The sequence below is a fragment of the Thunnus maccoyii genome, chromosome 2 (assembly GCF_910596095.1).
Source record: "Thunnus maccoyii chromosome 2, fThuMac1.1, whole genome shotgun sequence".
NCBI lineage: Eukaryota > Metazoa > Chordata > Actinopteri > Scombriformes > Scombridae > Thunnus > Thunnus maccoyii.
Window position 1 is genome coordinate 10,094,620 of NC_056534.1, and position 17,586 is coordinate 10,112,205.

A 17,586-nucleotide genomic window follows, 5' to 3' on the forward strand; every position below is an offset into this window, starting at 1 on the left:
GTCTATGGGGAACCAACGTTTTTAAAAACATCAGCATATAGTACAGTGTGTCACAACAACTTGTGAACTGAAAATTTCCAGTCAAGTCATGGATGGTTCTCAAACAGTAAACATGACAGAAACAACTCACTACTGATAATACACACTCTAAACTAGAAGTAAAAAAGGAGAAACATCTTAATCATTTTAGATAACCAGTGAGACACAATCTTATAACATTTTGTGAAATAACCACAAATAACATGCTCCTTGAATCGGAATGGATTATGACAATAGCCTCAAATTAGACTGTTTTTCTTTTCAAGCACATGGAAAGGTCAGATAATGGTTATGTATAAAGGTATCAAACTGATTTAATTAACAGGGTTATGTTTAAGGTTAGAAGCAGGAGGCAGGTGCTCTAACATCAGTTTGACAGGGTCATGCATGAGGATAAAAACAAAAGCAGTGTTTTTTCACCATGTACAGTTGGGACACACTGAGCTTATGGATGGAGAGTGAGGAAGTGGATTATGCTGGGGGGGAGCGGTTCGAGATATACCTGCGGATGTTTTGATACTATTTTTCCAGTAAACATGTGTGACTATTGAAATCCATATGTAGGGTAACTGCAGCCACTATTCCAGTTCTCAGTGAAAGAACAGTTGCATGTAGTAAACCAAATGTTTAGTCAAAGTTATGCAGCTAAAACACTTCAAGGTCAAGGTGTTGGTAAGGAGCAGCTGATGCATCAAAAAAGAGCCTTTCACTAAAAATGAAAACATACCGTCAAAAAGGATTCATTTTATAAAGACAGTTATATGAGTGGTCAGAGTGGAAGATACATGCATACCCAACCACTATTTCAATCTCAAACATCTTCCTTTTTCTAGTCATGTCTCCTCCAAACACATTTCTTTCACAGTTCATGCTTGGGACACAAATATATCTAGATAAAAAAAATCCTGAACATCAGTTGAGACTGGTGAAAGGTGATAAGTGATCGTAAGCAAGTTGGCAGGTGACCTCGACGACCAGCATCACTCAGTCCAAACCACAAAACATAAACACACACTGTTACTTCACTTACATATATAAAAGTCACATTTTTTTGCATCCTCATTCCAGGATATGTTCATCATTTGTTAACAGGTTGTGGGCGTCTGACAGTAGTTAGCAACCCGATCACCGTGAGAGCCTCGGGGTCCCGTTTTGGCTCCTGGATGACTGACGCCATGATTCCCAGCTCCGATAGCAGGGTAGGTGTACAGTGTATGTGTGTGTGTGTGTGTATGTGTGTATGACAAGTGAAGCAGGTGTTGTGAATGGGGTCACAAAGTAGCCAAGCTCTATATTTTTTCTTAATATATTTTTTCTGTCTCTTTCTGGCTTTTAACAGTTTCGCCCATTTCCAACACACACACACACACACACCCTCTCTGTTCAGGGAGTGCATATTAAGTTAGTTGTCAAGGCGACTGTCTCCCAGTTGCCAGGTGTGATTTATATCGCCATGGTGACCCTTGCCTGTTCCCTATTAGAGCTTCTCCGTGATGATGAGAGGGAGCTATACCCACCAGCAGTATCCTAGTTATTGCTGCCTGTTTCCCAGTAACCAGTGTGACTGTTGTTACACTTATGGGGTTATGGTTGGTGGCGCTTTCCTGATACCTGTGTCTGTTTACATCTTTGTCCCAATAATAGGAAGCTTTTCTGTATTCATGATGCATGCGAGATGTTACTGAATCAGAAGTATAGCACTCAGCAAAGTAATGCATTTTATTTAAATACAGAACAGTATCTGTTCTTCCTGCATTTAAACCAGTGAAACTATAAAACTCTGTAATCCACTAAAAACACTTTTATTTTGATTTTCTTCAAGCTTAAGGGAACCCTGTGGACTTTTTATATTTATATTTTGTGTTTCAAAAGCAAAATGCACTGTTTGTATCCATGAGACCTAAAGGGCAAAACGCACCAGCAGGATATGATGCTTGTCAAAACACTTTGTTTTTTTTATGAAAGCCTGCTTGGTGATGCACGCCAACTTGTTACACACCACTGCCCTATATCCCAGCATTGATGTGTCAATTCTCTAGAATAGCAGCAATTTTAACACATTAATTCCAGCTACTGTCACCTCTCTCCATCCTGTTACTGTATGACACAGGTGTCTGTATGAGTCCCTGTGTGGTGGTATAGATCAAACAACAGATCGACAGATTAATCAATAATGAAAATAATCATTAGCAGCCCTAATCCAATTAAGTTTGAACCCCTAAACTTTGGGCACCATGTGTTAAAAGGGCTATATCTTCCACACAGTTCTTTCTATATTGATGTAAACCAACTTAAATTAAAGCTGAGACTTGGTAATTTAATGTAGCATCTGTTATTGTATCTCACATTGAATGTGCTGATGCACAGAACCTGAAGAACAAACGATGTGTAACTGTACAAATACTTACTGTCTGGACTCTATATAGACTGTAGAGATACAGTTGTTGTGGCTAATGTGTTGCCACTGCTCATGGTTACAAATCCAGCAGACACAGAACAACACCCATCACAGTCATGATTACACCTGATGAATGTCCAATAGTCACTCTGCTTGTAGGTCTCTCTTTTAGCTTCTAAGAAATAGTGTTTTAGCTGTTGGACTGGAGACAAAACAGTGAGCAAAAAGTGGGTTTGAAGAACTTTAATTTATTTTAGTGTTAACATCAGATATATCACTGAATGCAGGTTTAAAGTTTTTTGCCTATTCTAGGCATAAACAGAACATATTTTTCACTTTACTGCTGAACATTTTCCAAAACACACAACAGTGTTGGTGTTTGTGGATCACTTTTGGTTTTCAGTTAATCCAGTATTTAAATATAACAATGAACATCCCTGCATGTAAATGAGTTTAAGTCAGATAATCCATTACAGAGAATATATTTTCTGTTGTTTTTTCAGTATGTGGTAATATATTTGCATGGTGATGGTGCTAAAAAAGACTGTGAGACTTTGCCAGCTGTTGCGTTATTGTTACTTTTGTTATACTTCATTATTATACTGAATGATTGTAGAACAATTAACTTATCGCATTAATATTCCAACAACAGCAGTTTTTTTTCTCTCTCAGTAAATACAGATTCAGATACGAACAGCGATTTCTTGGAACATCTCTAGTATGTGCATACGTGCAAATAATATAAGTATCATATTATATAGTTATAAACTCATGATTATAAGGTTTTGTCTGGTCGGAGAACTGATATTGACCATCAGAAACATCACCTACCACCTGATAAAAAATTACATCTTTTTATCTGTTTTTTTATTTTAAATATTTAACTCCTTAAATGAAAATGAAGTCAGATAAATCATATAAATCCATCAGTGCGCCACATATACAGAACACCAGCGCTACATGTAAAGTCATTCTTATACATCCTCCGGTATCCATGACTGCAGTGTCTTCACAGGGTCCCAGTTTGGCATTTATGAATTCTTCATTAGCTCATTAGTGTGTGAATATGTGTGTTTGTGCGTGCATTATGTTTCACACACTCATGCACACGCATTCACACACCTGTCGCTGTATTTGAGAACAGCTGCTGAGGTGTGGATATCCCCTGATCTGTCAAGATGTCTCTACTGATAGGGTGAGAAAGAGAGAGAGGATGAGAGAGACCCAGCAAATTAGAAAAGAGAGAGGGAAAGAATGGGGCTTGTTGGTGAAAAGGTGAGAAGCAGGGATGAGAAACAAGAAAAACGAAAGAGGGGGTTGGACAGGAAGTGAAAGAAACAAAGAGAGAAGGGCGGAAATGGGAGAAGGTTGATCAAAAGGACAATAGTTGGGGAGGACAAGCAGGATGGGATGAAAGAAGCAAAGGAGGCGATGGAAAAAGAAAACTGAAAAGGGGAGATGGGGAAAAAAGATAAAGAAGATAAGACAGGTCAGCAGAGCCGTTAAAGGCTACATGTGTACATTAAGTAATGAGTCACTACAATGAACCCTTCTACCCACGTTTGCCATGAAGTGACACACTGTCAGAAATGAGGGGAAAAATTCACAGTAGTCTACTCACTATTCTGTGAAAAATACATTAAGTTCAGACAAAGCTAATACTACGAGGCTTTGACAGGCTGAGTTAGACAAATCAAGTGGATATGTTCAAAGACCTTTTACCATGAAATTCCCTCTCTCTATGTCCACAGACCTCATTTCCTCGCTCAGCCAGTCTTGTGTCAAAGACGGTTTCCACTTCAAATTGTGTTTCCTGTAGCTCTGCCTGCTGTGGTTGGGGTTAGATTTAGGTTATGGTTAGCTGTTTCAGAGGTAAGAGGTTTGGGTTACCAAAAAAACAGCACTGAGTTAAAAAAAAATACGCAAGAGGTTGCATCAGTTTGGGCGTGTTGCTTCAGGTACAGGTGAGACATTAAAATACACTCAAGGTAGGCTGGTTTGATTGATAAATCCATGTGTTTAAAGGTTAATCAGATGCCAAAACACTGCACAGTGATGTATAATACAACTCAGAAGTTTTAACAGCAATAATTTTATCCTCCATAGTGACAATCGCCGAGTAAACAGTAGAATTACCCCGTTCATGTTACAAAAGCAATCTAGCAGGAGTTTGCCCTTTATATATTTGATTGGACAACATGAGATAACGGTCTCATTGGAATGAATGAGGCAGCTGCATTTGTTCACACAGTCCAATCATCTGTCTGAACACAGCCTTAGTTTTAAAGTTAGGTTGAGGTTAAAGCAGTATTACTTGATTATTTAGCCCCCAAGATTAGCAAACAGTTGCCTATTTACACATCCAGTAGACATGAAGCAACATTTACAGTTGTATTTCTGGCCACCTGATGATTGTACGTCCAACATTCAGTCACGTTTTAGTCCTACTTTAGTCTCCATCAACTCCTGACTCTTTAGCTGCTAAACGCTCTACTGCATTCACCAGCTAGTTGCTAATTTCATCAGTCTTCTGTTTGGCACTGGACAGGTAGTGTACAATGGGTTTAGGAATGCAACTAACAATTATTTTCTTGATTAATCAATTAATCATTTTGACTATAAAATGCCTGTTATAATTTTTTTTAGAGCTCATAGTGACATTTCCTTGTTCTGTTTAACTAGCAGTCCAAGATCCAAAGATATTTTACTGATGTATGACACAGAAAAGCTTCATATCCTCACATTTGAGAAGCTGGAATCAGCAAATATTTGGCATTTTTGCTTAAAAAATAACTAATCAATCATTTCACATTAAAAAAAAAATCGATTAGGTGTCTGTCAGTCGATTAACTGACAAGTTTTTACTGAAAACAGTTGCCTGATGTGGCTGGACAAGAGCAGTGAGTGAAATAAAAAGGTTTTGTTATCCATTGTTGATTTAGAGATACTGATTTATTTTACGAATAAATATTTGCACATAATGAGGACTGTGGATTTTTTTTAATGTTTTACAGGGTAGTCAAACTTGGAAGGGACTGTTTCAAAGCATGCGAGTGTTGTATTATGATAGATTAGGCCATCGGGGAAGGAGCAGAAAGAAAACGGTGTAACAATCTCTAAAACTAAGGTGCAAGTCCAAGATAAAGCAAAATGTCACTTTCTTGCATGCACCGTTTGTTTTATAATCAGCGTCTGGAGCTTGTTTATATAAAGCAAATAGTGCACTCAAGTGCGAGAAGATTACAACTGCCAGAAAACAAAGGGACTCGTGTTCCTTTGAAACACCACTTTATAGGGAATTAAGACAGAGAAAGCCTCATCAGATCAGCTGGTGAAGCAGGGAAAAATAGGGAGGAAAGGGAAGTATTTAGAGGAGAAATGAGGGAGAGAAGAGAGTGTTAGAGGTAGAGAGAGAGTAATCAGGCTGTTTCATTGTCTTTGCAAACCACAAGCTGTGTCTCAATTAAAGAACTTCAGAATCACTGCAATCACTTACCTTTGTCTGGAAGTCTCTCATTCAGTGGGGATTTTAAGTATTGCAACTACAAATTTACTGTAATTTAAAAAATGGTACTGTCACGGCAGGAGAGATCTTCTTTTCTTTGACCCATGAAAAAAAAAGATCCTTTTCATGTGCTTCCTCATTCCTGCCCTCTGTAATTGCCAAGGGAATAATGAGCATCTTTCCCGCCAACAATGCTCTCTCTTACCTGCACTCTTTGCTTTCTTTCATCTGTTTCACCTCTTGTCTCTCTTTGGGTAATTAATGCTCCACGCTGTCGATGCTCAATTTTCCTCTTCTCTCGTTTCTTTTTCCCCCTCGTCTTTTTTCGTTCTGTGTCGTCCGTTTGCTACTGCGGTGGTGGTTTTCTCTTCCACGGTCACCCCTCCCCCCTCTTCCTCTGTCCTATATTTACACCTCTTCTCATTACTCTCAGATTATCTGGTTTTACTTTTCATCAGGCAGCTATTTCCATTTAGGTCGGGTTGATTTAGGAGGTGGGGGAGGGTGGACATCAATTCTCCGTACCTGGGGTAAATTTGAATTTATTACCTATATTTATTACAAAAATGTAGCCTTGCATTACCAAGCAGAAAAGTCCTCCATTTTCAGCAGCAGCATCACCATCATACGTGTTATCATCACAAGAGAAACAATCATTATTTTGAAGTCAAAATGCTTCTCGTACAATCAATATTTCTATAATGACAATGGACACAGACACACACACACAACATGGCGACTTGTATGTGAATTTTTTTTAGTGATTAACCCACAGATACAGTCCCAAGTATTTGGACAGGTATTTGTTCCTCAGACTCTGTGCTTCATCACATTCAGTTTGAAATAAAGTTAATGAATACTACACCAAGTCATTTTAGTCAATATCAAAAGACCAATGTGGGAGATATAGCCCTTTGTACACATCCAAAGGGCCAAATCCACAAAAGGATTGTAAAAAGTATAATTTACAAATCACCCGCAAAGGGTGAAATGCACCGCAAACTGTGCTGCCAAGCAAATAGCGTCATAGTGTGCATGTTCCATTTGCATGCATGTAAATTAGGTAATATTCATACATTCAGCGCCAAATTGGCCCCTTTATATGCAAATAAGCCTCAAAGACCAGCACTAATTGCCAGATGCAATTAGGGTGGAGTTATTAGCGTCGGCGTCGGTTAGCTGGTGTTATCTGCATGTACGCTCACTCTTTACTCACTCCCTCTCTCTGTCCCTCTCTCTCTCTTCAATTCTTCAAGCTTGTGAGGCTTGAATGATATTGAATTGATATTGAATGATATCAAGGGCAAAATCTTCAGTCAGACATTGGGGGGGATCAAGTGATATGGGGTGGTAGACTTATCTTGGACTTTCAGCCACTTAAAAATAAAAATGTCCTGACAGCTCTGATGGAGCGCAGGATTCATCCATAAAGGCTGTTTTATTACAAACAATTCCACTGTATAAATCAGGAATCTGTGCGTAACAGCTGACCTCTTTATATACAGTCAATGTTTCTGCAGCATCCCTGATACATTCAGTGAGACCTGAACAACATTATTGTAAGATTCAGACGTTAATCTAACACATTTCAGACCTGCCTGAGTCACATTAATAGCTGTGGCCTATTCTGATGGACATTTCAGTAGATCATGTTATAGATGTGAAATACTAAGTAAAAGAAGCAAAATACGTGGAAGTTGGTTTGTGATTGTGGATAGCTCTGTTTGTGTGCACCTCTGCTAATTAAAGATGCACAATTTGTGCTCTCTGCAGTTTTCATTATGGACCAATCTGTGTGCTGAAATGTTGAGAAAAGCCTGAAACACTAGAAACCGCTCCGCTCCGAGGTTAAAATGTAATTGGAAAGATACACATGAAGTCAAACAAAATCATCATATTTAATATTTTTCGGAAAATCCAAAGGATTTAAAAATGTGTAACTGTCCAAATACTTGCTGTCTGGACTGTACATAATTATCACCCAACTCTGCCCTTCCCCTTAGCTCTGGGGAGTTTTATTGAGAGTTTCAGCTCATTTAGCTGTCTATCCCACAACTTTATCATTTCAGGTCACTCTATCTCTCTCATAGCATTGTTTTTGGCTTTAGCAGGCAGCTGTTTTCAGTGAAGCTTTTCATCCTTCATTCACTACTTATTCAACACCAAACTGCAGACAGACAAAGTAAGGGACTAGCTTGTGAACATAGTGGAGAGTTTAGCAGCTTAAGAGCCAAATATTTCCTTCAGGGGTTGGTGGAGACCAAAACAGAGCTAAAAGGAGATTGAATATTGGACTTGCCTTGGCTGAAGTATGGTGGCCACCAGGAAAAAAATTTGACCAGCCAAAAGCAAAACACGTTATTATCTAATCAAGTTGCTGGTGAACATAGTAGTTGACTATTAGGAAGCTCTCTCTGGTGGGTGTTCATTTTGGATCCTGTATGGGAAGTTGTTGAAATTTTGGAAAAAGCAGTTAGCAGAGTTGAGTGAGAAAATTGATACTACTCTAATTTATGTAATTTATGGATGACCCAGCAGCTGGTTAGCTTAGCTCAGCACAAAGACTGGAAACAGAAGGAACGACTAGCCTGGCTACAACAAACACCTCTAAGGTTCACTAATCAACATGTTATCTGTTTGTTTAATCCACAATTTTGTTTGTTCTTCTGGATGAAGCTTCATATTTATTGTTCAGACATGAGAGTTGTATCACTCCTCTCATCTAACTCTCGAATCAGCGTATTTCCCAAAATGTTGAACTATACCTTTAAACCCTTTGTTTTCCTCTCCTCTCTCCACCAGGTGTGGTCGATGGATGGCTACTATAAGGGCAGACGTGTGTTGGAGTACAGAACTATGGGGGATTTCACCAAGGGGCAGAACTTTGTGCAGCATCTGTTGCCCCACCCCTGGGCAGGAACCGGCCACGTGGTCTATAATGGGTCGCTCTACTACAACAAGCACCAGAGCAACATCCTGGTAGGAGATCGGCTAGAATACGAGTATGGGAGAAAAAAAACAATTTGATAATCAGATGACTGGAGCAAGAGATGTTTATGTGTTTGTCTTTCCAGGTTCAGTACCATTTCCGTTCTCGTAGCGTGATGGTCCAACGCAGCCTGAGTGGAGCGGGATACAACAACACCTTCCCCTACAGCTGGGGAGGATCCTCTGACATTGATCTCATGGCTGATGAGACAGGACTCTGGGCCGTCTACACCTCCATCCAAAATGCTGGAAACATAATGGTAAAGTCTGCGTGTGTGTATGTGTGTCTTCTGCTCTTTTTGTAATTAAAAAAAAAACCAGGCAGAGATCATGAAATAAAAGTTTTCTCGCTGTATTTGAATATGGGACATTTACATAAACAGGAAAAATACAAACCCAGTGATGTATTTGTTGCACTCTGAAGCTGCAGCTGTCAGCAGCTTTGCTTTGCCTTCCAGAAGTCATAAACTCCCACAGTTTTTAGAAAATCCATTTAAAAAGTTGACAGAGACACATTGCTCCATCGAATAATGTAATCTATCATGTGTATTGCAGTTTTTCATAACATGATGAGTATGCAGCTAATTTTCTGTATTACTGTGTACTTTACAACCAGCTGCCTACACCTAGATGACAAGTGGAGTTGTCATGGGGGGGGGGCATAAATCAAAAGATTGATGCATAGCTTTTAAAAATTCAGTCGGAAGCAAAACATCGCCTGAAATAAAAAAACAAAACCCAATTCATCAAAACAAAAAACTAAACTACACCCAAACAGAATTTTAAATTACTCCTTAATTCAACAAACACAGGAGAAAAGAAATGCAGAACGAAATAAAATGGAGGCCGATCCCTACGCAACTTCTGCTTACAACAACAGGTAGCCAACTATATAATGTAATTGACCGTTTGATAAACAGCATCCCTGCTGATGTGGTGTGTTTGGGAGCGGTGGTAAGAGTGATTCTCTGCATTTAAAGAAGAGGGTGGTGTCTTTTTTCCCCAGCCCTTAGAGCAAAATTCTAAGGAATAGATTAAACAGTGTTTTTATTTGCTCTAACATAAGCTGCAATCAATAACAAGTCCAGCTAAGTAGCTTACTACCTAAAGTATTAATCGAGCATTACTTCCAAGGCCAAGAAGCTTATCATTCATTAACTGACTACATTAGTCAAGTCAAGTCAATTTTATTTATATGGCGCCAAATCACAACAGAAGTTATCTCAGGGCACTTTTAATATAGAGCAGGTTTAGACCGTACTCTTTAATCTACAGAGACCCAACATCCCCCCCATGAGCGAGCACTTGGCGATTAGTTTGTGGGGTTACAGGTTACAGACACACAAAACAAAAACAAACAAACAAACAAACAAACAAAAAACCCCAGCACATCCACCATGTGGAGGCCAGTCCATTATGCATTAGCAGTTCTGTCCATCTCTTTATCGTTAGTTTACACTCCAGAAACCCAGCTTGAGACAGTATTACATTTGACAAATTCATCAGTTAGTTCCCACCCTAAAAGTTGATTCTCTAGTAGTTTGAAAATAAAAACACATATGTAACCTATAAGCAGCCAAACAAGGTTACGTTAGAGCAAAATAACAGTCTGATCTTATATGTTTCCTTACAATACTACTGTAAGACCTACTAGCTCTACACAGCAATACAAGAACAATGTTGTTTATTTCAATGTCTTCTACGTGGATCCTCAACTTGTGACAGTGTTGAGTTTTTATCAGGGACATGCAGCTTTAGTAGCTTTGTCCTTGGCCTTTTAGCACAATACGTTGTACGAAGCCATTAAGTGCATGTTTAAGATGCCTTTTACAGGGCTCTTATTTTAAAACCAGTCAGCTTTAAACATTTAAAAGGCAGTCGGCAAAAACATTTTCAACCAACTGATGGTAGTTTGTGATAGATCAAATTCTTCCTTTCCGACAGAAAAATCAACTGTAGTCGGTTGGAAATGGAGAGCCAAGGACCCATTATTTCAAAAATAACTTCATTTAAAATGATAAATCAGCCGAAACAATATATGAATCACAGAAAATCACAAAAATAGTAATGTCCCCTTTAATGTTTTTATCTGCACACATTTCTGACAAAATGTCTGCCTTGAGAAAGATATGTTAACCACAAAAAGTACACCACAAAGCTACAACAGCAGGGGGAGAACACAGGAGACCAAAAAGCTTCTTCCTAAACATAAACTAGAATAAGCTGATCAGCAGTTCTTCCCTGGTGCTCCAGCACTCCATTTACTGATCTATTCTGACCTTCAATCTGCAGACTAAAAGAGAGAAAAAACACCTTTATACATGCTCACAACAATAAAACCTTTTCCTGGTGGTGCTGGCAGTATGAAATTTACAACACAGTGAGAGAAAACCAGAGGTGGAAGAAGGTTCTTTACCTTATTCTTTAAAAAAGAATAGTGAGGGATGGAAACACAGTTACAGGACAAAAAAAAGAAGAAATGGAGAGAAAAAATTACAGTAATTTCTATATTGTGGCCCGAACAATACTGGATTTTCCATAATATTGGTTTTTTACATAAACATAAACAAACATGTTTGTCAAGGACACCTTTTTTAAAGATAAGATTAAGATTTTTTTTTATATAGAAAGACATTATAAAAGTAAAATTGTTCAAGTTCTGAGGACAAACCATCCAACAGAGGCAATGTTTCTAAATGACCTTAAACATATCTTTGGCATTTTTGTTTTGCATTTTCTTACTACTTGTTGGCTGGGATATATGGTTTATGTTTATGTTGCAGGGCTAATATATCGCCTGGCAGATTTATCAGGCTCTACTTTATGTACTGCTGTGGAGTTTAATATGTGACAGTACCTCATATTTTACAAGCTGATCAGATGTTTTGAATGTAAAATCAGAATCTGCAAAATAACTAGAACAATATTTCACTCTTAAAAAGGTAGTGTTTGAATGAAGTATAGAGCAGAAACAACAATTTACATCAAAAGTGTACTTAAAGGGGGAACATTTTCTGTTATTTTTAAACTGTGATAATGTCGGATGTCCATGTTAAACATGGTCAAAGTTTCAAAACTTGACGTAAACGTATGCAAAAATGTTCCCTGAAAGTCAAAATCCCAGACTTGTGCCTGCTCTGAGCACTTTGTTTGCAAAGTTACCTCTACTTCCTCCTTGTAATGACATCAGCAATGTACACAAACTGCCGTCTGTCCTGTAGGATTTGTTGTTTTAGGTTATTGGTACTTCAGGTTGTTTACTGGGTTGTTTGTGCTGTCCACTTGCATATTTTGGATCAGATTCAAACTTGGACATGTACAGATGTATTTGAGATGCTTCCATTTGGGTAAAGAATGAGAAAAATAAGTGAAATCTGTTTGTCTATGTAGCCTCCGGAGTCACTGGAAGTCTGCTGGAAGATAACCAATCAGAACAGAGTAGGCTCACTAAGGGCGGGTCTTAAAGAGACAGGAGCTAAAACGGCCTGTTTCAAACAGAGGCTGAACTGAGGGGCTGCATAGAGGGCCAGTATTAGATAAATAAGGAGTTTTTTTAACTGTAAATCATGCAAAGATATTCCAGCAGAGCCCCAGAATATAAATATAGACCTGGAAATGTGCATGTTATGTCCCCTTTAAGCACAGTTTTTGATTAAATGCACTTTGTTACTGTCTATCGTTGTAGGCAACACGTAGTTAGACACTAGCAACCTGTTTACATTCAATTAAACAAACATTGTGGGATTAAAAAAGACAAAAAATATCACCAGTAATCTCACATGATAGCAGCTCACCTCTGCAAGCAGCTTTATATAGATTTTTAAACATGTGTTGAAAAGGATTCTCGGTGACCGTCTCTCCCTCTCTGTCTGCAGGTGAGTCGTCTGGACCCTCACTCGCTGGAAGTGCTCCAGAGCTGGGATACGGGGTTTCCTAAACGCAGCGCAGGGGAAGCCTTCATGATCTGTGGCACCCTGTACGTCACCAACTCTCACCTGGCTGGAGCCAAGGTCCACTTCGCTTACCACACCAACTCCTCCACGTACGAATACACCGACATCCCCTTCCACAACCAGTACTCCCATATCAGCATGATGGACTACAACCCCAGAGAGAGAGCGCTGTACACCTGGAACAACGGACACCAGGTCCTCTACAATGTCACACTGTTTCACGTCATCCGGAGTGACGGATAGATCGACACGTAGAGAGTGGTAGAAAAAAAAAAGAGGGGGAGTTAAAGTAGAGATGGAGGAGATAAGTTGTATAAGGGTACTGCATCTTACAACACACACACACACATACAAACACAAAAATAACCATTCACATCAACAAGAAAATGAGCACTGTCTGTGTTTGAATTTGAATGTTTTCTGGACTGCTAGAGCTCACAGAGCTAATAACTAGACACAATACACAGCTGTCGAACATAAGTCTAAAGGTCACAGACAAGAGTATTCATCACGGCAGAGATGAAAATTAACTGCCTCTGCTACAGGGACGCTGAAAGAAGGAAGTCAAGACAGTTTGAGCTCATCCATATTCTGTTGCATTTCATTCCACTCGTGTCTCAGAAGTGATTTTTTGGAAGCTGAGGTTGAATTGTCGAAAAACGCAGCACGTGAACTGAATTTCAACTCTTCAAAACTCGACGACAGTGGAGACCTGACGGGAGATATTCTGGGTTTGTGATGTGATCGTGGACGTGTTCAGTCAGCATGGTTGTTCATTCAATAAAACTTACTGTCAAACTTTACTAAGACTCTGCTGTCTTGGAAAGTGGAAAGGTGTTTTTAATACAAACCTGCGTGTCTGTGTTCGTCCATGCATGTGTGTTCTGCACAACAGTGGCTAAAACAGAGACATAACATAAAAAGTTATTCAAAGTAAACAATATTTAATGCTAAAGATTGAGAGATCTCTTTATATCATTAAATGGATCTGTGTTAATTGTGAGCTTTCTTTGTGTAATAATGTTTTTTTCATGGGCTCTGATTGATCTCAGCAGTGCTATGGATGAACGGAGTTCAGGAGAGACTGTTGTTTTGAGTCAAGCGCAGCTGCACAGTTTAACCTGCTCATTATTACTTAAGTGGCTATTATGAGCTGAAAATGGAGGGTAACATCCCCAGAGAAGAGTCGATAAAGAGACCGACAAACTCACAAAAACACACACACACACACAGACAATCAATGTTGAGATTTAAGTTCACAGATACGCACAATACATACTGTACAAACACACAAAAGATGTATAGATACAAAGAAGAAGAAAAGGTTGTAACAAGGTGTCAAGGCTGATGAGATGAAGAAAAACACTGAATCGATAGAAAGCGATTGAGGATGATAAAGAAGCTTGGCTATGTATGGATCTAATTGTGGAAACATCACAAATGGCTATTGTGTTGCCATGGTGACTGTGATGATGTTGTGTCTAACTGCCTCAAGTACGGGTCACTGCTTAGAAAACCAGATATAACTCCTCATCCTCCACCTATTTTTCTTCATTTGTGACATTTAATTAATAGAATGATGAAATATTTATACACAGCTTGTTTTACACAAAAATGAAAGCAAACATAACTCCTATTCACAGACACATCATAAACTGTATACCTCAGGGAACAATTAACTTTAATATGTCAATAATCTGTGAAGTTCACAATATTTTAGGGCATTTTAACGCTTTCCTCAGCCTGCCTTGTTGAGGCAAACAGACTGTGTGTGATTTCCAGCAACAGCCATTAGATAGAGCAGGTGTGAACCTGCTGCACCCGTTCATTTCCTCTACACACACACACACACACACACACACACACACACTAATTAGTTGATTATAACCAGAATAACGTAATGCTCCGTTGATTACAACTGTTATATAAACATCTTAAGTTTTTTTTCTTGCATTAAGGTCATAACGAAAGGAAGCATAATTTGATTTAAAGAACTACTTCAAAGCATCAAAGTACAGTCAAATCAGCTTTCTGTTCAATAATGTTGCTCCGTACCTTGAAAAAAAAAAAGTGACATCACAGTTCTGATGTGGGATATAAATTAATATTGAGCAGATTGATAACTGAAAGTCAAAAGTGTATGAGAGTGATGCTGCAGTTTATAGTCTGGTGGAGTGAATTTGAACAAAACAAGGTGAGTAAGTACTTTTCCATTTCCAAACACAATTTTCACTGATTCTATTGGTCAAACGTGCAATTTGAAGTCCCCCGGAACCGCTAGATCACACAGAAACAGGAAATACATGTTTGATTACATCAGTTGTACGGACTTAAATTAAAGCGAACGGAAGACAAAGCAAATATTCACAGGATGGAGAAGTAATATCACTGTACCTTAAAAATGCATTGACTCATGTTTTGGTAACTTTGGGGCAGCAGAAACAAGCTGGTTTACACGTCCAGGAGACAGGAAGCAACGTTTAGATTCCTGTTTCTGTACACAATGATGAATGTAAGTCCAGTATTCACTCTCCTCTTAAATCTGTTTTGGATCAACTCCTGAGGGAAACATCTGGCTCTTCAGCTACTAATTCCAGTATGTTCACAAGCTAGTTGCTAACTTCTCCGTCTGCTGTTTCATGATGGGCAGGTAGAATACAGTGTGTCATAGAGGTAGGGCTCGGCAATATATAGAGTTAATGTGATTCATTCAAATTTTTGTTTTTGCACGATGTGTAAAATGTCTAAATCGTGAAATTCAAGTTATCAGGTTATTTTTAGCCAGAAAATTAACAGATGGTTGTCAGCGTTTTGAGTCACGACAGTCTCGTAAACCGTGACGGTGACTGCATGAACACCTGCTGCAGTCTACAGGACTGTGGAGCATGGATGCTGCTCAGCCTTGCAGCCAATTTTTACCAGTGGCCACTTCCGGTATTGCAGTGAAACATCTTATTACGGCCCAAAAAGCCTTTTCCCCATGGAGCACCATTGTAAAAGAGACGTGTGCAAAACTGTTGACAGGACACCTCAGACTGTAAACGAGGTCAATTATGACTCTTCCTATTATGAATTTTTGATCCATGGAGGTTTTATATTTGTAAAACTTTCCTTGAGCCAAGAAAAGCAATTTAAAAATCCGTGACATCGCCACAATGTAAAGTCTGTGGGCCGAGCAGGAACTTGCAAGTGTGGCCAGCGGGAGAAACACTACTGTACGTACTCAGTGGGCCGCACACCCTCAGAAGTAAACCTGGAAGCTAGAAACTTTTTTTGGTGTATGCACCAAGCGAGCAATTCTTAATGGACTGAAAAGGCACCATTTTCAGTCCAATATGCAGCTCTTATAATACATCCATGCTCTGGAGACTGTGGTGACTTAAGGTCTACCCATCTCATATAAAAAAAAAAAAGATTTTATTTTATGGCCATATCGCTCAGCCCTAAACTAAAGTTAACTTCAGAGTCAGGTGATAATTCTTTGTGGTTCATTAAAAATGTAAATCTATGTGATCCATAGTTAATATAATTGTTTATTCTTTCATTGTTATTATAAATATATTGGTTCTAGCAGCTCTTGCTCATGTAATGTTTTCAGCATCATTACAGATTCCTTTCAGGGGGTTCAGGCATCTTAATCGAAAAATAAAATGCATTTTTTAGTGCACCATTAAAACAGCTTTCAAGATAGAACTAACAAGGTAATCAATCATCAAGGAGAAAAATAATGAACAACGAGTGTGTTTACAGGCACACTAGTATCCTGGTTATGATCCCGGTTTTGAGAAACCTGGATATACTACCTGGAGTACTTCAATAGAAACCAGGATACTGTGGCATGTAAACACCTTATCCAGGTTTCTGAACCATCTCATAGTGGCTGAGATGGTGAAAAATAAAGACACACCTGCAGGCAGACGGTCAGAAACCTGGATACTGTTATGATGATGTATACAAAGATATGAATAACTGGGTTTTCATATTTGATGTTAACACCATATCCCGAATATAATCAAAACAGGATAAGGCTCCAAACCAGGATAATAATGCACTCAGTGTTCCACCATTGTCCTATTATATCCCTGACTTCCTGAATGAAAATAACTGTTGTTGTTTTTGTTTTTTTGCGGGGGACACACACCTTTGCTCTAAACTATTACCTTAAATGTGTGGAGTTATTTGTGTGCCTTGCAGTAACCCTTAGAAAAAAAGATAATTTCGGAGGAAGAAAGCACCATGTAATTAGTTACTAATTATAAGGAAAATGGACACATTTTATCTTGTTTATCTTTATCTTATTAGTTAGTCATGTTGGGTTTATCAAGAGGAATTTCCTTGAAAGAACTGCTCCATTTAAACCCAAGTAAATATTCATTATTTAATATCTGATACTTCATATATGTTTTATTGAATGCTTGTCTATCTTGTTACTAAAATACACTCTAGATTAGCAACACCAACTACACAGTGTCCATTTTCCATGTAATTGCGTGGCTCTTTCCAGGAAACCTCTCAAGGAATTACTAAGAAATTACCGACCTGTAATTTTGTGTTACCTAAGAGTCCAACAAACAGCCAAATTAGCCCATCCAGCCACCTTTTTTCTGGTGTTTTTACTGATGGATTCTGCTTTCAGTAGCATCTCATTGCAGCGTACTGCACACAGTCAACCACAAGCCTTTTTTTTTGTAATTTTGTGGTAC

The 17,586-nt window shown here is 38.7% G+C and overlaps 1 protein-coding gene across 7 annotated transcripts in view; it reads left to right on the forward strand.

The window, feature by feature from the left end:
• The window catches only part of LOC121885588 (noelin-2-like), a 35,300-nt gene extending 21,614 nt beyond the window's left edge, over window positions 1-13,686 (forward strand). For all 7 annotated transcript variants that reach the window (XM_042395200.1, XM_042395218.1, XM_042395208.1 and 4 more), the window contains 4 exons: window positions 1,132-1,238; window positions 8,745-8,921; window positions 9,017-9,190; window positions 12,806-13,686. In XM_042395200.1, the coding sequence (XP_042251134.1) occupies window positions 1,132-1,238; window positions 8,745-8,921; window positions 9,017-9,190; window positions 12,806-13,126 (779 nt within the window). In that variant the 3' untranslated portion in view covers window positions 13,127-13,686. The remainder of the gene's footprint in view (window positions 1-1,131; window positions 1,239-8,744; window positions 8,922-9,016; window positions 9,191-12,805) is intronic.
• The last annotated feature ends 3,900 nt before the right edge of the window (window positions 13,687-17,586 follow it).